General features: G+C 42.5%; 1 protein-coding gene across 1 annotated transcript in view; it reads right to left on the bottom strand.

The window, feature by feature from the left end:
* Positions 1-22,262, bottom strand: part of LOC126419467 (sodium-coupled monocarboxylate transporter 1-like) — a 166,531-nt gene that overhangs the window by 73,947 nt on the left and 70,322 nt on the right. Inside the window, exons 9-10 of the mRNA XM_050086654.1 lie at positions 16,555-16,664; positions 9,156-9,342 (exon numbers count right to left, since the gene is read on the bottom strand). Coding sequence (XP_049942611.1) covers positions 9,156-9,342; positions 16,555-16,664 — 297 coding nt within the window. The remainder of the gene's footprint in view (positions 1-9,155; positions 9,343-16,554; positions 16,665-22,262) is intronic.

Below are 22,262 nucleotides of genomic sequence, written 5' to 3'. Positions count from 1 at the left end.
GTATTATCAAGGAAAACTGGAACAAGGTCAGGCCGAATATGCTCAGAGCCCATAATAAACAAGCTGAGCGTTATAATCGTAATCGAGAACCTTTAAGGGCAGACCAGGGGATCAAGTTTATGTCCGCAATTTCCCGGGGAGGCAGGTGCGTGGCGGGAATCTTAGTTAATTTACTCCTCGTTTTCTGGGGCCTTGCACTGTTGTTGTTGTGATCTTCAGTCCTGAGACTGGTTTGATGCAGCTCTCCATGCTACTCTATCCTGTGCAAACTTCTTCATCTCCCAGTACCTACTGCAGCCTACGTCCTTCTGAATCTGCTTCGTGTATTCATCTCTTGGTCTCCCTCTACGATCTTTACCCTCCACGCTGCCCTCCAGTACTAAATTGGTGATCACTTGATGCCTCATAAGATGTCCTACCAACCGATCCCTTCTTCTAGTCAAGTTGTGCCACAAACTTCTCTTCTCCCCAATTCTATTCAATACCTCCTCATTAGTTATGTGATCTACCCATCTAATCTTCAGCATTCTTCTGTAGCACCACATTTCGAAAGCTTCTATTCTCTTCTTGTCCAAACTAGTTATCGTCCATGTTTCACTTCCATACATGGCTACACTCCATACAAATACTTTCAGAAACGACTTCCTGACACTTAAATCTATACTCGATGTTAACAAATTTCTCTTCTTCAGAAACGCTTTCCTTGCCAGTGCCAGTCTACATTTTATATCCTCTCTACTTCGACCATCATGAGTCATTTTGCTCCGCAAATAGAAAACTCCTTTACTACTTTAAGTGTCTCATTTCCTAATCTAATTCCCTCAGCATCACCCGACTTAATTCGACTACATTCCATTATCCTCGTTTTGCTTTTGCTGATGTTCATCTTATACCCTCCCTTCAAGACGCTATCCATTCCGTTCAACTCCCCTTCCAAGTCATTTGCTGTCTCTGACAGAATTACGAGTACAATGTCATCGGCGATTCTCAAATCTTTATATCTTCTCCATGGATTTTAATACCTACTCCGAATTTTTCTTTTGTTTCCTTTACTGCTTGCTCAATATACAGATTGAATAACATCGGAGAGACTACAACCCTGTCTCAGTCCCTTCCCAACCACTGCTTCCCTTTCATGTCCGTCGACTCTTATAACTGCCATCTGCTTTCTGTACAAATTGTGAATAGCCTTTCTCTCCCTGTATTTTACCCCTGCTACCTTCAGAATTTGAAAGAGAGTATTCCAGTCAACATTGTCAAAAGCTTTCTGTAAGTCTATAAATGCTATAAACATATGTTTGCCTTTCCTTAATCTTTCTTCTAAGATAAGTCGTAGGGGCCTTGCACTATCATCTGTAATTTAGGTCCGATAAATCTGTTGGTCAAGGAGAACAGTTCAGGTAAGCAGTATTGGGTTCACCTTAGCCTAGTTAAGTTCAGGTGGCTCAGGGCTTAAATCAACCCCTCCTTAAGTTTGAGGGGAGAGGGGGAGAATGGACCATCGCTGGCTCATGCTATGCGTTGGATTAAATCTTGATTGCTATTCTGTGTTTAGTCTCCCGCAGTTATGGCAATTATGTTGTTATGCCCTCTTTCTGCGGGTGACAGCAGCGGTGTGTATCATTATCCTCACCTTGGACTATCTTTGGCCTGGCGCTTATAGTTTCTGCCTGGGGTGTGTGCGGGCTGTTGGTCGGTTGGCATGGAATAGCGAGGAAATCTCCGTGGCACGTGATTTGGCTGGGCCCGCTGGCGGCCTGTATGCAGTGTTGGAGTGTGTGGTGCTGTTCCCATTGCTACGAGGTTCGTGGCTCACCGATCCTGGATATGAAAGTTGAGTTTTGACTTAATCTACCAGCAAGTCACGACTGTTCACATTGTGTCATTTGGAGTTCGTTGTCGGCTGTTGGGATATTCCCGCCTGCAACAAGATTTGTTTTCATGTTGGCAAATTTTAGCCACCCTCCAGTGTAGTTTAAATGTACTTGGTTATTTGAATTGAAGTCCATCAGCGGAGTCTGCCTTGTGGCCCTTAACGTTCAGGTTACCTGTCCTGGCCGTAAATTCAGGCAGTGTATTTTCCTCATGATGTTGTCGCAGTCCAGCATTGTGTGTAGTTTGACAGCTCAATGTATAATTGGTTGTGGGTGCCAGTACCTTCTACGTTATTCCATTGAACTCCCTGTTGTGTGCAGGTCAGGTAAAGCGGAGTTTAGCTTGTCGGTGGGTCCGTTGACTGTCTGTCGGTTTGGTTGTCGTCGGATCGACAATGGTTGGGGCGTCTGCCTGTCTCACCTAAGCGAGTGTTAGTGTTTGAATTCCAGGCCGCCTCTCAGAACTTCTGAGTGCCCTTGGGTGTACTGCCATTTCTTGTTTGTTCTTGTTGTTGTACTTGTATGGCTTCTATTCGATTTTTAGGCTAAGGTTGTTTTGCCCTTAAGGCGTCAGATGGTTTGGGCCAGCAGCCTAATTTAAGAACTGTTTTACGTAAAGCCTTTGGAACTTTTAAAATTAACGTTATTGAGTCGTAAGTGTTGGGCTTTCAGCCGATTTTGAATTTGAGGTTTTTTGCTCTTGAAGTGTCAGATTCTTTTGGCCTTCAGGCTCATTAAGGAGCTGTTTTAAGATACGGCTTTGCCTTTTAAATTTCTGATTTTTGTTGAGCTTTGTCATTGGCTTCCAGCCGTTTTTAAATTAAAGTGGTCTTGCCCTTAAGGCATGAGATTGTACGGCGCATTCAGCCATTAATTAAGTTCCAAAACTAAAGCTGTGTTTTTTTTTTTTTTAATCTTGGGTCATGTAATGTTTGATCAAATAAAAAGTTGTATGTTCGAGTGTAACTGACAGCCGCTTATTTTGGCCCCTTTCCACAGCTTAAACTACCTGTCCTGTCCTGCGGGTTTAGCAGGGCGTCTCAGCATCCATCCCAGTACGGATCATTTAAGAGCAATATCAGAGCTACCGGCACCTAAGACAGTTAAGGAATTGCAATCCGTCCTTGGAAAGCTCAATTATTATCACACGTTTTTCCTCACGCATCATCTCTTGCAGCACCGTTACATCGACTATGTCCAAAGAACGATCCATTCATTTGGTCGCCTGAATGTGAACGTGCCTGGTCATCTAGTACATGTCTTACGCCCTTCGATCCTACAAAACCTCTTGTCCTTATGGTTGACGCTTCCGATTTCGGGATCGGAGCTGTTCTTGCTCACAGAATTGGTTTGCGCGATTCGCATCGAAGCTACTCTCCTCTGCGCAGCGTAACTACTCGCAGATCGATAAGGAAGTTTTTGGAGTTACCAAATTCCACAAATTCGTATATGGTCGCAAGTTTACAGTTCTCACCAGATATAAGCCTTTGATGTCTTTGTTTCACCTGTCAAAGCCCGTGCCTCCGCGTACGGCTCAAAAATTTTTTCGTTGCTCACTATTTTTGTCGCACTACCGTTACGACACCTTCTATCGTCCTACTGCCCAGCACGGTAAAGCCGACGCTTTATCCCGATTGCCAATAGCTGAAGACCCGCTGTTCGACTCTTCCGAACAGGCTTGTAAGTTCATTGATGCGCAAAATGATGATGTTGTAGAAAGTTTTCCTGTTGAGTTTCGTCGTATAGCCACAGCAACAGCTAAAGACCCAGTATTGAGTGTTGTTTGCGTTATGTCACTACGCAATGGCCTTTGTCTAAAAGTCGGATTGAAGATCCCTTGGTTCGTCGTTTTCTTGTGCACAGACAACGACTTTTTTTGTCCACCATGGTGTCATCTTACTCCGCATATGTGGGCCGGGACAACTGAAGATCGTATTTTGGGACCAGTCTTCCTTCCACGTCGCCTAACAGGCTGGAACTATTGGCGTCTTTTGCGGGTGACTTTGGGTCCTTGCTGGAATGAGTGCCATTGATGATTCGAAGGGTCAGGTGTCTGCTACATGGTAGTGCTCCTGCCCACTTCAGTCCCGGTACGTCTCAGTCATGTCTCACCTGGTCGATGGATCGGACGATGGGGTCCAGTTGCATGACCTGTTCGTTCACCGGATCTCAACCTGTGCGATTTCTAATTGTGGGGCCATCTCAAAAGTATCGCGTATGCAGGGCCTATTCCAGATGTGGAATGCTGACTTTCACACTGTTCGAACGCAGGCTGACCGACGTGAACGTCTGAAACAGAACATTTTACCGCGCATACACGCATGCGTTTGAACACATCGAAACAATTTTAAACTCATACTGTCACTGCATGGTACAGAGCGTATTAGTCCAGAGTCTCTGTAACGATGTATGATTGAATAAATGGTCTCTTGGATAGAAACCATGCATATCCAGACATACGTTCGTTAGACCCTCATTGTTCCGTATTCTCTTATAGATCAATTCCTAGAATTTGTACACGGTGGAAAAATCACCTTGATATCCCGCCAGGCCTGGTAACAACACTAAACACTAATGCACTCTGGTGGCCGTTCTATCAGTCACAGAGAATTGCAACTCTGATCATTTATATACTCGGCTTTCGCGCGCACTTGTAGTAAGCTATATTGCCATTCGATCACGTCTTTAGGGTGTTTCACTTTTTTGGTCAAGCAATGCGTAAGATAAAAAAATTCTCTAGCGTAAAATGGGCTCCGATTATTCGGTGAGTCACTATTCCAATTCGAAAACTGTGTACTAAGTTCTGTGAATATGTGGAGGACATTGCAGAAATATAATGGTTAGATTATTATTACTTACACCGGCATAATGTACCATGTGAACATCTAGAAACAGATGTAAAACATGTTTAACCCGAATAGCAAGCAAAGGGTCCGTAGAGACTGAAATCTGCAACCGACAGAAGGATCACTATCGGTACTGTCACATTCCCACAGGACATGAGACACAAGAGATGTTTCAGCTTGTTTGAGTCCATCAACTTGCTTTACTGTCTCTTATCACTTCATAGTCGACAACGTAAAACACTGAAAAAAGTCAACATCAAGCTATATAAAATGTAAAATCTTCTAACAAAATTATCTACGTACCAGTAGATTAAATTCTCTCCTCGCCACTCCACCATACACTTAAGCCCTCAGCAAACAGCATGAATTTCAAAATAGTGCGCTCTGAGATAGATTACTATTATCAACACAATAAGAATGTCATGAAATAGTCTCAGTAACTCTTAAATACATATAAGGATTACGATATGCGAGGAAATGTCTGATACTATTCTGATTGAATGACAGTTTTTTGAGTTGTTTAGCCATTCACTGAAAGTTTAATTTTATATGATCCCCCGACTGACATACACATTTTGCACATTATGTACAATGGCTTGCACAGGGCCTCAGGCTGTTGTAGCACTCTTACCAATTTCATTATATTAGAAAAATAGTTATAAACTATAGAGAAATATCATAGAAGTAATGACGAAATTAAGGTTGGTTGGTTGATTTAGGATAAGGACCAAACAGCAAGGTCATCGGTACCATCGAATTACGGAAGGATTGGGAAGTCGGCTATGCCAAGGCACCATGTACGGAAGTGAATCACGAACTGAGGGAAAACCGGAAAAGAAGAGAATTCAAGTGTCTGACGTGTGGTGTTTGAGGAGGGGGTTGAAAACTAATTGTACTGATAATGTAAGAATGAAGGAGACTGTCTGCAGAACAGGTAAGGCTGGCTGGCTGTGAGCACTATGGGACTTAACTTCTGAGGTCATCAGTCCCCTAGAACTTAGAACTACTTAAACCTAACTAACCTAAGGACATCACACACATCCTTGCCCGAGGCAGGATTCGAACCTGCGACCGTAGCAGTCGCGCGGAGAACAGGTAAGGCAGGAAATGTATGGAGAGGAGTGATTATAATAAGGTATACAATAATTTTCTTTTAGTCATCAGTCTTATGACTGGTTTGACGCAGCACGCCACGAATTCCTGTCCTGCGCCCATTTCTTCATCTCAGAATAGGACTTGCAACTTACGTCCTCAATTATTTCCTGCATCTATTGCAGTCTCTGTCTTCCTCTACAGTTTTTGCCCTCTACACCTCCCTCTAGTACCACGGAAGTCATTCCCTGATGTCTTAAAAGACGTCCTGTCATCCTGTCCCTTTTCCTTGTCAGTGTTTTCCAGATATTCCTTTCTTCTCCGATACCGCAGAGAACCTACTCATTCCTTACCTTATCATTTCACCTAATATTCAAAATTCGTCCGTAGCACCACTTCTCAAATGCTGTCTCTTCTGTTCCGGTTCCCACACTCAATGTTTCACTACCATACAATGCTGGCTCCAAATGTACTTCCTCAGAAATGTCTTCCTCAAATTAAGGCATATGTTTCACAACAGTAGACTTCTCTTGGCCAGGAATGACCTTTTTTTTCATTGCTATTCTGCTTTTGATGTCTTCCTTGCTCCATCCGTCATTGGTTATTTTGCTACCTAGGTAGTAGAATTCCTTAACTTCATCTATGTCGTGACTATCAATCCTAATAGTCTCTCGCTGTTCTCATTTATGATACTTCTCATTACTTTCGTCTTTCTTCGATTTATTCTCAATCCACATTCTGTACTCATTAGACTGTTCATTCCATTCAGCAGATCTTGCAATTCTTCTTCACTTTCACTGAGGGTAGCAATGCCATCAGTGAATTGTATCATTGACATCCTTTCACCCTGAATTTTAATTCCAATCTCTTTTATTTCCATCATTGCTTTTTCAATGCTCAGATTGAACAGCAGGGGCTAAAGACTACATCCTTGTCTTACACCCTTTTTAATCCAAACACTTCATTCTTGGTCGTCCACTCTTACTGTTCCCTCTTGGCTGTTGTACGTATTGTATATTACCCGTTTCTCGCTATAGCTTACCCCTATTTTTATCAGTATCTTGCATCATTTTACATTGCCGATCGCATTTTCCTGGTCAACAAATCCTATGGACGTGTCTTGATTTTTCTTTAGTCTTGCTTCGTTGTAAACCGCAACCTCAGAATTGCCTCTCTGGTGCCTTTACATTTCCTACAGCCAGTCTAATCGTCATCTAATCCTCAATTTTCATTTCCAATGGGCTTACATGCATTAAAATATCAGGGAACAGTACCGTAGCGCTAAAGACAGCCGAGGAGGGAAGAAACAGTAGGAGAAAACTGATGTGGTGACATGCTGAAAAAATGAAGGGTGGACATGAAAAACGCTCTAAGTACCATTATTTCAAAAACGCGTTTTCACTGCTGTTGTGTTCTCGGTACTCTGTTACATGTTCCTATGTGTAATCCACGTGCCAAACTATGGAGAAAATCTTTCGGTCATGCGTTAGTGTATGGAGAAATGTCTTTGTGCTAAGCTGAGCTTCTCTCCGGAGTTCCAAAATTCAAAAACGTACATGAAAAGTAGCTTGTGTTGACTACATCGCTACTAGAGAAAACTGATATGCTGTTTTTCTCTTTAATGTCCCATGGGGCAAAAACTTTCTTCCCGCTATTTCACCGATAACTGATATTTTTGAGACCGTGGCTGTGTACAAAATAGAAGCCGAATACTGAAAAGAAGGAAAGAGCAGCCAGCCACTGTTATAATGCTACTTGTTTATACAAATAGCGCCGTTACCGCTTTCGAACGGAACGGTTTGTGTTCAGATGTTGTTCAAGTTAATACACTCCTGGAAATTGAAATAAGAACACCGTGAATTCATTGTCCCAGGAAGGGGAAACTTTATTGACACATTCCTGGGGTCAGATACATCACATGATCACACTGACAGAACCACAGGCACATAGACACAGGCAACAGAGCATGCACAATGTCGCCACTAGTACAGTGTATATCCACCTTTCGCAGCAATGCAGGCTGCTATTCTCCCATGGAGACGATCGTAGAGATGCTGGATGTAGTCCTGTGGAACGGCTTGCCATGCCATTTCCACCTGGCGCCTCAGATGGACCAGCGTTCGTGCTGGACGTGCAGACCGCGTGAGACGACGCTTCATCCAGTCCCAAACATGCTCAATGGGGGACAGATCCGGAGATCTTGCTGGCCAGGGTAGTTGACTTACACCTTCTAGAGCACGTTGGGTGGCACGGGATACATGCGGACGTGCATTGTCCTGTTGGAACAGCAAGTTCCCTTGCCGGTCTAGGAATGGTAGAACGATGGGTTCGATGACTGTTTGGATGTACCGTGCACTATTCAGTGTCCCCTCGACGATCACCAGTGGTGTACGGCCAGTGTAGGAGATCGCTCCCCGCACCATGATGCCGGGTGTTGGCCCTGTGTGCCTCGGTCGTATGCAGTCCTGATTGTGGCGCTCACCTGCACGGCGCCAAACACGCATACGACCATCATTGGCACCAAGGCAGAAGCGACTCTCATCGCTGAAGACGACACGTCTCCATTCGTCCCTCCATTCACGCCTGTCGCGACACCACTGGAGGCGGGCTGCACGATGTTGGGGCGTGAGCGGAAGACGGCCTAACGGTGTGCGGGACCGTAGCCCAGCTTCATGGAGACGGTTGCGAATGGTCCTCGCCGATACCCCAGGAGCAACAGTGTCCCTAATTTGCTGGGAAGTGGCGGTGCGGTCCCCTACGGCACTGCGTAGGATCCTACGGTCTTGGCGTGCATCCGTGCGTCGCTGCGGTCCGGTCCCAGGTCGACGGGCACGTGCACCTTCCGCTGACCACTGGCGACAACATCGATGTACTGTGGAGACCTCACGCCCCACGTGTTGAGCAATTCGGCGGTACGTCCACCCGGCCTCCCGCATGCCCACTATACGCCCTCGCTCAAAGTCCGTCAACTGCACATACGGTTCACGTCCACGCTGTCGCGGCATGCTACCAGTGTTAAAGACTGCGATGGAGCTCCGTATGCCACGGCAAACTGGCTGACACTGACGGCGGCGGTGCACAAATGCTGCGCAGCTAGCGCCATTCGACGGCCAACATCGCGGTTCCTGGTGTGTCCGCTGTGCCGTGCGTGTGATCATTGCTTGTACAGCCCTCTCGCAGTGTCCGGAGCAAGTATGGTGGGTCTGACACACCGGTGTCAATGTGTTCTTTTTTCCATTTCCAGGAGTGTATTACGTCTGTTGTTGTTTGCATTAGTATTTTAAAAAAAGAAAAAAACGGCCCGCAGTTCAAGTTGGTATTTCATTTGTTGTTGTTTACTCACCTGCAGGACAGTGCCGAGTTTCTCGACAACGAAAACGAGCACAGTACAGATGACACCGAAAACGACTACAGTGCTCTTCAGAAGTATGTTTGTTTGGCGTTGGGTGAGACAGTCTGGGCCGAAGAACGTCTTCACGAAGTCCTCCAGCACCACCGCGGCGATCGAGTTCAGCGCTGTCGACATCGAGCTGCAAAGATCGATAAACAAGTTTGGTGAGAGAAGTGACCATGACATGTGCTGTGAGGTCTGCGATATCGGTAATAAGACTGCGTCTTCCGGCCCGCACTTCCTTTGCATCATCGATCTAGTCAGAGACAGCAGAAAGTACGTTATATCTCGTGTTTAAATTGTTTCATTTTATGAACTGAGCAGACTAGATCGTACTTTTATTTAATTACTGGCTTCAGTCAAGATTGTAACGTCCCCTTAGAAAAAATTAAAAATGAGAGTGCTGGAAAAGTTTTTACGTTATTTGATACTCAAACAGCTGAGCAAAACTGAACTTACTCAGAGATTTCTCTCTTTACGTATTCTGATCATCACTAAACTGACTCACAATACTTTTAGCGCAACGTAATCTGACTTTCAATAATCCCTACAAAAGAATGACTCTGACTAACAATAACCTAAACCTTTCATGAATCACTTGCCTCACAAAAGTCTTCGTTACTCGAAGTACTGCAGTATGCGAGCGCCAATACTGCCACCTAAATAGAAGATTCCAACTACTGAAGGCACTAACTACTGATTGGCATGGTTAGCAAATGAAATATTTTGATTGAGAACAAACAATGTAGCTACCTTAATAATATTCAAAAGTCATCATATTCACGACCTCCATCTTTACAAATTTCCTCTTTCTGGCGGACACACGTCCAGATCGTCCAGTTATAGTAATCTCTCAAGAGGTTGCTTGCAAGTAGGCTGTTTAGGTTTTTATGTTCGTAACGCCACGTAGCGCTCTGTATGAAAATCACTGACTGTGCTGTGTGCAGTCAGTGGCTGGTTGGACTCACAGTTGGAATATTCGCTTGTGTAGTGTTGGGCAGTTGGATGTGAACAGCACGTAGCGTTGGGCAGTTGGATGTGAGCAGTGTGTAGCGTTGGGCAGTTGGAGGTGAGCCGCCAGCAGTGGTGGATGTGAAGAGAGAGATGCCAGAGTTTTGAGAGGTCACTATGAGCGGACGATCTGGACATGTGTCCGCCAGACAAAGGAAATTTGTAAAGATGGAGGTAATGAATTCATGAATTGAACTTTTGAACATTATTAAGGTAAATACATTGTTTATTCTCTATCAAAATATTTCATTTGCTAACCATGCCAATGGGTAGTTAGTGCCTTCAGTAGTTGGAATCTTCTATTTAGCTGGCACTATTGGCTCTCGCATACTGCAGTACTTCGAGTAACGAAGATTTTTGTGAGGTAAGTGATTCATGAAAGGTATAGGTTATTGTTAGTCAGAGCCATTCTTTTGTAGGGATTATTGAAAGTCAGACTGCGTTGTGCTTAACATATTGTGTGTCAATTTAGTGATGATCAGAATAAGTAAACAGAGAAATGTCTGAGTACGTTCAGTTTTGCTCAGCTGTTCGTAAATCAAATAACGTAAGAGGTTTTCCAGCACCGTTATTTTGAATTTCTTCTAAGGGGACGTTACATATATATTCAGGTTTAAAGCAAGAATAAAATGAAACAAAATCCATTAATCATCCGTGCCATTTGTAAATGTATCAGATTACCTAAAATGCAAGAGGACTGTTGCTAGCATTGAGGCCATCTGGTGTCCATCGTTACAAATAAGAGGACGCTAAGAAATCTGCGCGATCCTACGGTGATGGAAAAAAAGGCGCAGCACCACGATGGTGTCGTGACATAAACGAAAGTTGGTGGGCATGTTTCTACACGTGAAAGATGGTTTCTTAAAATTCCACCGAGCGAGGTGGCGCAGCGGTTAGACACTGGACTCGCATTCGGGAGGACGACGGTTCAATCCCGCGTCCGGCCATCCTGATTTAGGTTTTCCGTGATTTCCCTAAATCGCTCCAGGCAAATGCCGGGATGGTTCCTTTCAAAGGGCACGGCCGACATCCTTCCCTGTCCTTCCCTAATCCGTTGAGACCGATGACCTCGCTGTCTGGTCTCCTTCCCCAAAACAACCCAACCCAACCCCCCTCTTAAAATTCTGCGCCAGTCGGGTATAGCGCTAGTAGCACCGCTAAGTATGCAGATCAGGTTTGCTTTAAGTACACGCTGTAATGGTCGCGAGCGTTAGTCACCTTTGAGATTAGACGTGGTGGGTTGGTGTTAGTCAAGAATGTCTTTAAGGTGACAAAGACGTCATTATCAACATCTCATCAATGAACTGTTACAAATCGGTTACTTCAAAGACAGCTCCGAGCTAGACGTCCTGTAACGTGGATTCCACCGACCACAAACCACAGTCGTTTGCGACTTCAGTGGTGTCAAGCGAGGACCCATTGAAGGGTAGGGGGAGGGAGTTGTTTTTTCTGATGAAAGGTGGTTCTACCTCGGTGCCAGTGATGGTAGTGTCTTGTTTATGAGGGGGGGCCATTCGAGGTCCTACAACTAACCTGTCTACGTATTAGCCACGCTGGACCTACAACTGGAGTTATGGTCTGGAGAGTGATTTTCTGTATCATCATAAGTACTCTCGTGGTTATCCCATGCAACCTGACTCCAAATTGATACGTAGGTGTCGTGATTAGATCTGTTGTGCTGCCATTCTAGAACAGCATTCCATGGGGTGCTTTTCAACAGGATAACCCTCGCTCACATACTGCTGTTGCAGCCCAATGTGGTGAACAGAGTGTCGTGCAATAGACCTGTCTCTAATAGAGCACATATGGGCATCAGCGGACACCTACTCTAGCGTCATCCACAATTAGCACTAACCGTCCTCGTATTGACCGACTCAAACAACAGGCATAGGTCCCTGTCCCACAAACTGACACCCGACACCTGTAAAACACAATGTGTTCACGTTTTCACGCTTTTCTTGAACTGTCTGGCGGTTACACCGGTTATTAAGGTACCAGTATTTGATATTTACGATGGCTAATCTCACGCTTACATTAACCTGTAATCTTGCAATGTTAATGACATGAATATGTTACCTAGGCAAATGTATTTGAAAAAGTTCTTTACCCTACATTAACTATACTTTGATTCTGAGATGATTTCCTTCAGTGTGTAGCACAATGTGTTGGTACTGGCGTTACTTTTAAGGTTGAATGGTAGCACCATAACATGTACGGTTACATGTTGTTGTAATGATACATTTGTTAGAAAAGTTAAAATATAAAGTAATGAAACAGGTGAGGAAATCTTATTGCGTGATACCCCTAAGTTAGTGAAATATTTAATTTTGCCTCTCGTTAACTTAGGAGTGATTCAACTAGTTCGAATTACCGATTAAAAATGGCGCACAACTTTTCTTTGTGGTGTTCAGGCAGAACCATGGTTTTAGCATTGTTAGTGTATTGTAGCAACTGTGAAAGGACAGCGCGTGGTATCAAACCAATAATTTTGCTTTCTGTTGGTAAATTTATACTACATTTTATTTCTTAAATAGATGCTGATGTAAACGAAATCGGTCAAGTTATTCTGCTCTCAAAACCTTTCAGAAACTTAGGTGAACTACAGTTTTTTTGCTTACTTTATAGTTACTCTTTCCACCGGTTTATCACTTAAGTGAGAAAAGCCAAGTTTGTCAGGCATGTTCATGAACTGATCGTAAAGGCGTAAATTCAAAAGAGTCATAATTCATGTTTAATTTGTTACCTAGAGTTTTCCATTCTTCTATGTTGGGGCGTGCATATAACTAAGCTTTTGTAATAAAAAATATTTTTTTACTATCACTAATGTAAGTGATATCACCATCGTAAGCACGACTTATTCATTTTATCTTTTAATTTAGGATGGAAACAGTGGATAGTAAAATTAAAATGCGGGGCTATCGGAAGGAAATAGAATCTATCGTTACTTACAGCTCTAGTGCGATGCTAGAGGCGGCAACAATGGTTCATCAAAATCGTATTAGCGTTTTTGAGGATGCAAAAGAAAATGTTATGCCTTGGAGCTCCTTAAAAAGGTTTCTGGTGGAAAATCAAGTTCCTCGTGGGGTTGTGGTTTGAAGAAATTAGGTCGGCCATTCGTCTTAGCGTCAGAATTAGAACAGAAATTATTAAAGGACATAATTACAATACAAGAGATGGTATTCGGACCTACAGCGAAACAGGTGAGGATGGTTGCACGTACAACTCCTCATGAGAATCTTTATAGTAGTAAAACGAAAACGGCAAGCCAGAAATGATGTTTCAATTTTAAACCCCGAAAGGGGTTGACTTTCTGAGTGCCATAAAATTTACTTGAATACTAGATTTCCATGGCTAATAATGTTATGATCTACGATTGTTTTGACAAACGTGCCTCTAGGCAAGTTGGAAGATCATTTGTGGGATGTCGACGACTCCGGCTTGATGTTCGTGTTTGTGCTAATGTCCGTTGTGTACCACAATTTATAATTTACAAAGGTGGTCGGTGAATGAAGATTACAAGAGGGAGTGTCTTCCGTATACCCAGGATTTTCCGACTACAAAGTGGCGGATTATCTCTAAATAAATATTTTAGAATGGTTTCAATTTTTACTTCAGTCTAACAGAACAAGACCTGTGCTGTTGCTAATAGATTCGCATGGAGTACATATTTCTTCGCATGTGCTTCAGCTTGCTGGTCAAAAATTATATCTATTTACTTAAACTCCATTCTCTCAGTATACATATCCTCTGTACACCAGCGTTTACAAGGAATTTAAGTGTGCTTGGAGAAATGAAATAAGTGATCATATGGAAAAAACCCAACAGCGAAACCATGGAAAAGAAATATCCATCTTCAGGATGCCTTTTGTAAGCGATTGGTCTGAGAAAAACATATGAAATATCTTCAAGTCCCATGGAATAATATCCTTGGATCAAAATGTCATTCCCCGAGGAAATCTGGATACATCCGAGCTCACTGAGTGTCCTTATCCGCAGTCTATCAATTCCTGATGCAGGCTGATCATCAAATGGAAGATCGAAGACAGGTCCTACTGAAATGCCACGGACTCCGGCAACCAGATTGTCTCCAGTTAATAGTACCCTAAGAACAGAAGTAAGAAATGTACGAAGGTGGATGACAAGAGCAGGAACTGTTGACCCAAAGACTAGGCTCATAAGTACATATGACCCAAGAACTCCGGTACTAAGTAGCCCACGAACTGGCAGAGGAAGAGGAAGTACGCTTTCGCATTCAACAGCAGCTTCTGGAACGAGGATAACGAAAGTTAGACAATAGTACTTCCAATGGTGCCGACTGCACTTGTGGCACATGTGGATGTCAACATTCAACGAATGAAAGAGAAAAAAATGAAATAAAATGGGTGCGATGCCCATTCTGATTCAGGAATTCTGCAGAAGCGAATCTGTAGTGGGACATACGAGTGTGACCTCTGCAGTTTCACTAACGAGTGAATGATATTTGTTTGGACAGGAAAAGGTCGTAATTTAAAATCTGCTGTTAAATTAATGTTATTCATTTCTTTTTCTAAAATTAATATTAATTTTGAACCTGAAAAATTCACTTTGTATCTGAACTGAAGTTATTTTTATAAAGCTTTGTTTTTATTATAAGTACGCAATTTTAGCCAATCTTCTTCGTTCAATACGTTCCTTCTGACTGTGTACGCTGAAGTTGAAAGCTATATAAATAATTTCATCCTAGTTAAAACTACGTTGCCGTTACTCCAAATTAAGGCTCCATATCGTCAAATTATCGATCCTTATCACCAAGTCAGGTTTCACTGTTGTATTTTACTTTATACATCCTTACCTCCATCGTAACGAATCCTATGAAAATACTGTTACTACAACGTAGATATATAAACCTAAATCGCATAAGTATTTTCCACAGGAATTTATGTCTAATCTGCAAATTACTTAGAGAATTACTGGCAGTATCACCAAATTAGGTACCTTTACCTTACAAAGAGTTTTAAAAGTGAAGCTACCACTTTACAGTACGGCAGTTTGGTTACCGAGACATTCCGGAATATTAACCAGATTGTTTGATTAGGTTATAATAAAAGAATTCTAACGCCATAAACTAAAATAAAACATATAGTTATATAACCTGTAACTTCTTGCAACACAGTTGCAATGTGCAACACACTTGAAGTGTAACGGTTCATTACATTCTCCCTCACTGCTGCATCATACAATTACGCGTGCAGGAAATACCACAAATTCTAAGGTAAACATTGCTGTTATCAGTATGTACCTCCATCAATCTGAATGTCACACAAAAGTGCCTCTGTAACTGTTAAAATATGTGCTATAACTAAAATGACTATATTAAACGAGAGAAAGTGTGATGTTATACTAAATTAATGACAACCAGTTATGTAATTTCGGCATTTCCTGAAAGTTTAATGTTGTGTGACTCCTCTGAGGCGCATACACATTCTGTATGTTATGTGCAGTGGCACACACGTGGCATTGAGATGTAGAACTGATATCAATTTCATTTTTGGTACTATATTGTCTTCCATTCCGTTAGTCTGTCAAAGTTATCTCGTAATGTTATTCTACCCGCTCTCCTTTGGTTAGTATTTATGAGTATTCCTGAAGTTAACATAACCATGCAATAGTACCTGACTGTCACCTTTGATATCGCATCTATTACTCTTCTTGTAATGTGAAATTGTCAGGAGCCAGTGTAGACATTATTCCTAATTCTGATTACTGCGCATCTTGCAAACCATCAAGTTTTCAAACGAGACACACTAAGAAGAACCTTGTCACTGCCTTGTACCCTAATTTTTCCGTCATTATACTGTGAACATCAATGACTTTGCTAACGATTATCTAATGATTCAATATTATATTTTATGTTCATTATTTAATATCTTGATACGTGATGTTATATTATTGCTATTTCGGTATGAACATCAGGCACTACAGCTTTTCTCATGCAATATGTTGAAAAAATGTGGATTATGGTAATGGTTGGGTTAAGACGTTTGCTCCACTAAGATTGGAAAATGATTTATTTGACTCTGAAGTTTAAGGATTATATTAATGTTTAATTAACAATTTTCTTGACACCTGCTACAAAACCATGACAGAGTTTACCTGAAGTAACATACTAAAAAGACTTAACCACGGGAGAGTTTACTTCAGATTGGCATTGCAGATACCTGCTACAAAGACATAACTGCGAGTGAGTTTACCTCAGATTGGCAATGAAGATAACTGTTACAAAGTCTTAACCACGGGAGAGTTTACCTGAGCGGGACTCTGAAGGAAACTACTGCAAAAACTTAACCACGAGACACTTTACCTGAGAGCGGCACTGAAGATACCTGCTACGAAGACTCCTGGGAGGCCGGGCCACCCCTGCAGGGTGTGCATCACCAGTAGGGGAACTATCTGATCCTTGGCAGTCGCTTGCTGTAAGAGAAACAGATTCCTTGTCAGTCTTAGAATGCAATTAAAATTAGAATTTCCATATTATTTCCAAGCAAAAGGAAAACATTTTCAAAACATTGCACAAAAATTCAGGACAAGAGATTAAAAATCAAGATGGAACTGAATTCTCAGGCATCTGGACGTACTACTAATTCCTTAGTACAAAATAAATGATTGAAAACCTTATAAACATTACGAAGTAGTTACCGACACCAAAGTACTGATGAGCATTAAATGCATTACACCAAGACGTACCTGTCTGAAATGTATTCAGTTTTAATGGAGACGTTAATCACGTAACGGATATTAAGTGATTAAATCGTTATTCTAATGGGAACTGTTGTCAGTCGTCGACGTCAGTATGAGATATGACTGACCCCCCGTGAGCACAAACAGACTCTTGTATCCCTTGTAATATGGAAGCAAGAAGCCTCTGAACGCCTCTTGAGAAATTTGTTACCATGCCTGAAACACGTTATGTGTCTGTAGACGAAGATTGCTGGCTGGCGGTTGTTGTGAAAGTATACGCCTTCACGTCCCGTTCCAGGCATGTCGTGATGGTGAACAATAATGGGGACTGGACGTCACAGTCTACGATCTGTAGATTCTTCAAGGTGTCTGTGGTGTGAACTACAGTGTGAGATCTTGCAGTATCGTGATAGACTGTGTCACTTGGTGCCTTCGTTGTGAAGAATACAATAATAGTGTTTATCATTCCTGCCCCATACTGGCGACCTTTCAGTGTTCTTGTAATACTAAGAGCTTGAAAAAACATTATTCTAGGAGGTGGAAATGTGGTCGTTCTGAGAATCGCCGAGTCCTTTGAACTTTCACCAGGTTGTCTACAGACACGTTGGCGTACATCTGCTGGCCATAGACAGAAACATACTTATAGACAACACCACTGTATGGTACCGAGAGTCCCAGAAGACTCTGCTCTACACCATGGAAGCCTTTGTCTTTTACCGTGTCGTATCGACGGTAATTACCGCATATCCCCTACATATTTGAACCCAGTTTCCTTTAACCTGTTCCCGATGGCTGGTGATGACAAGCCTATGACCTCTGCATCATTCCCACTCTCGTCATCCGTCTGTTCGTAGGAGGCTGTCAAACAATCTAAGGTCTTCACGTGATTTGGTCTCATTTCCTCTCGACATGCTTCATGTAATATTGACGTGAATGTTCAATTACCGTTGGCACCAAACAGCTATTGCAATACTCAAATCGTTTTTCGTCTGAAGGAATGGATTTATTCTGTACTGAAAATATCCGTTTGTAAGAATAAAGTTTCCTTCAACATATCCCACAGGCGGTGAAACAGCGAGTGCCAGTCTGGTCATGCTCTGTGAAGGTGTTACTTTCTTCACGTGTAATAAGTTGTCAGTTCAAATGGACGGAATAGACTAGAGCCAACGTACGTTTATCTACACTGAGCAAGACAGTGAAAGTGTGACTTTTTTTCCCAAAACTCCATAATTGTCTCCCATTGCGACGCAGAAGCTTGAAATTTTGTTCAATGTCGCCTACAGCGTTCCTCTGTGTCGATGCAAAAGCGTGGTGCCCTGCGACGTCACCCTAGAGCTCGACGACAGTTCACATACGAAAGAAAGGCCAGAGCACAGGAGTTCATGTCATGTATAAGGTGGGTTTAATGGTGTCACATTGACTCCAAATTGCACAACAATTCTGCCCAACGGGACCGTGGACGTGTCACTGTATGGGGAGTTCGCCATACACCACTTTGCCAACATTTCATTCCTTATTTTGACGCTCCAGCGATTTGGTGATAGAGGTCGGAACCTCGATGCCCAGCGCTGAAATCTCGCGGTTTTCGTATTGGAGGCCGAGGAGGTCATTTCAGCCACACCAGCGCTCAATATCGACACAGAAAATTCTCGGGGCCTGCAGTAAAGGACGTCAATGAAAACATCCCTTCTATTGCTACGTTGATTCCAAAACATTTCGCTGACACCTCCCGGACCGAGGCTTAATTTCGGTCGGATTGCGCCGGAACAGATTTCCAGCACCTCTAGTGGTTTTTTTAAGTCCCTGGAGCAAATCGGCATCAGAGATTTAAAGTAGTACGCGTGTACTAAATCGCAACGTAACTATAATTTGCCACTGCACCAGTACCAGTGATCTTGACAATGGGTGACCCACGTGGTGCTATGGGTAGGGGCGACCTTACGGCTTCATAGTCACGAAGATTGTCGACTTGTGCCGGTGTTTACTGAGGAAATCTAGGGAGCGAAGTGGCACTGCTACTGGGACAGAAGGTAACGCCTGTTGTTTATATTAAATCATCTGGTTTTATTGTTTTGACTATAAGAAATTAGCCGGCCGCGGTGGTCTAGCGGTTCTAGGCGCTCAGTCCGGAGCCGCGCGACTGCTACGGTCGCAGGTTCGAATCCTGCATCGGGCATGGATGTGTGTGATGTCCTTAGGTTAGTTAGGTTTAAGTATTTCTAAGTTCTAGGGGACTGATGACCATAGATGTTAAGTCCCATAGTGCTCAGAGCCATTTTATAAGAAATTATGTTTTAAAAACGTGAATTTCGTAAGACTGTTTTATAAAAACTGATCTTTAATTGAAACTTCTTTCAAAATTTTTCAAAAATTGGCACTGATTACTTTTATAGCTGAATGGTGTGCGAAATAGGGACTGGAGGAGGTGGTTGTACAGCTCAAAAGGAGCTTCCGGAACTTGAATTTTAGGAATTAAACACTGCCCCAGAAGATACAACGTTAAAACATCAAATAAGAACTTCAAGGGTATTAGAGGGAACCACAAAGGCCAAAAATTATGCAGGAAGTAGGTGTGGTGCACATAAGGATACAACAAGTAACTGTGGGTGTTGGATGTAAGATGCAGAGATTGGACGTGAAGAGGAAATAGCTGCCAGCAGCGCTCTCTTTGCAACACCACATCGATCGGCACTTGAAATACTCACTGGCTCCCAAGGCAAAATTGTAACGAACTACAGTTTTGTGAATGGCACAGCGTCAGTGACTAAGAACATCACATATCCTCGTGATACAGGTTGTCCTAGGAGGACAGAGATGTGACAGGAACTATCATTTGAGGCAAGATACTTCAAACGAACGTTATGTCCTACTTCGAAAGGTTTCAGAGACCGAACACATTTAATATTTATGTTCCCTATTATCCAGTATAATGGCATTGTTTACAATGTAACACAGCACTGTGAAAGAAGTAGAGTCAAACATTCTGATCTAGAAGACTTGCGCTCAATCAGGTCGGGAAACTACCTAAAATTGTTTTACGAAAGCTACCTAAACTACAGTGCATGCGCATCGCGCGAAATTTTCAGTATCCTCTCACTCTCTTCCCAATAACTATTAATACTAGAGAAAAAAATATACCCCTGTTTTTGTAGCAAGCTTAGTGTAGTTTAATTTTATACTGCGACACGTTTATCCTAGAGGCCGCGGTTTTCCAGTTAATCAAGAAAAACGTACAAGTGGTCTTAAATGTATTCTATTTCGGGATCCATTCGGAATAAGGAGTATGTCCATACGAAGATTTTTGCTTCATTTGAGCGTTCTTGACATATCACTGAATATTTACCATTCCACTTGGGACACCCAGTCTAAAGCGCTGTTTATAAAAATCAGTAGAATCGACATGGAGAAGAGACTAGAGAATCGACAAAAATAAAAATCGGAGAACCGGTAGTGGAAAAAATGCAGTGAGCATTTCGATTGCCAGTCGGTGTGGTGTTGGAAGGAGGGCGCAGCCAGCAACAATTTTCTCTTCAGTGCCATTGCCTTCCTGATAATTTTTGGTCTATGTGGTTCCCTCTGTATGTGTGTGTGTTGCTATCTGTGAAAACACTCACACGAACTTAAAAAAATCACATCAACAACACTTCAAATCCGCGCGCCACATCTAAAACCAACATGCCACGAAACGAATGAACGCTACACAGTCACAACAACACATAATGGCAGCGAAAACTCTGTGCCTGGCAAGAAATCGTATAAACGGAATGTGTAACTACAAAAACGAATGAAATAAGCGTGTTATATGGCCCTCAGCAACATCTTAAGTAATAACTTGATAATTTTCGGTGAATTGTTTTTGTGCAATCTAACAGAATCCATGTGTTCCCACCACACAGTGTTCGTTACCCCTTGTCCTTTTAAGCCATTTGTTTTAACTCCTTGGTGTGGAATAATAGGCCATCACGCCTAAATTCGTTAATTTACATCAAATGCTTAACTTCGAGATTTTATTTGTCGAGTCAGTCTATACTTGCTTACTTCGCTAAACGATATCAGATACAGTAGCCATCCTGTCAGTGTATAACATAATTTGTGTATACGTAAACGTGCGGTTCTACAAAGCCCCTCAGAAACCTCTGTTTTGCTTCGCTTTCGACAGTGCAAGCTGGTGCAATTAGTCAGACTACCAACCCCCCCCCCCCCCCCCCGTCCCCCCGTCCCCGCCACCTCCCGTGTTGCATTACGTGTATATTTGTGAATGTCACGAATGTCGTGTTGCATGCTGTGACGTTGCACTACACTGACATTAATTCATGTTCCTACCGTATGTCCCTAGGAGCCCAAATAAGGTAAAGTTCGCAACTGTTGTCTCTAATTGAAAGGTGATTGTCATACCAAAATCAATATTACATGCCGAAGCCAGTATTGTAGAGCAATAAATTTTGATAATTATAAAGAATCACCTGTTTGAAATCGATATAACCAGATCACCACACCCTGTCCTTGCTAAGCGCAGGTTCTGCTGAACTGTTTTGCAAAGGCGGATCTGCTGTATGAATTACCATGATTACAAGAAAAATGGTTAAAACTTTAAAGGAACAAAAGCATTTCATAGCTTAACCTAGCTCATCGTGAAAGAAACTTTTACTGCCCTCTGTTCTGAATGTGTTGGTTCGAGCTACAATTAGGGTTATCCGTTACGTCATTCAATTGATTAGATTTTAGATTCCTTATAGAACGAGTTGATATGTAATTAAAGTCGTTCCGTTGTTGCTAATTAAAGTCACTGTAGCAAGAGCTCCAGCATACAGTAAGAGGTTAAGATGCGTGTAGGAATTACCATAGAGTATTTGAAGGTGCAAGCACAGGATACATACACGTTATTACAGAGTAAAGATCACAGAATAAGGGAGTCTTTGCAATTCGTGTGCCAGACTTCCTTTACATGAAAACGACGGTAACCGTTCAACTTAAAGGTGATTAAAGTGAAGGACATCCCAAAACTAAAATCACGAAGGGAGCTAATGTTTTCTAGGATGTAAAGGTGTAAGTCTTCTCAATTGGATTACAAGGCACAAAACCGTAACTGTCGAATTTAACGCAAGGTTTTCGGACCAACTGGATGTGTTCATCTACACCAGAAAATCGTTTATTGCTAAAGGAAAAACATATTTTCTCAGTAGGCTACACATCTATACACAAAGTTGCTTTCTAATTGAAAATAGAGAGGACTGAAGTACGAGTTGTTGAAACACTACACTATTCACCGTATTTAGCAATATATGCCCGGTCCCCTCATCAGAAAGTTTCCTCGTCTATTTCGTGAACGTA

Source organism: Schistocerca serialis, chromosome 9, assembly GCF_023864345.2.
Source record: "Schistocerca serialis cubense isolate TAMUIC-IGC-003099 chromosome 9, iqSchSeri2.2, whole genome shotgun sequence".
Taxonomy (NCBI): domain Eukaryota; kingdom Metazoa; phylum Arthropoda; class Insecta; order Orthoptera; family Acrididae; genus Schistocerca; species Schistocerca serialis.
This window is presented reverse-complemented; position numbering and strand designations above follow the sequence as displayed.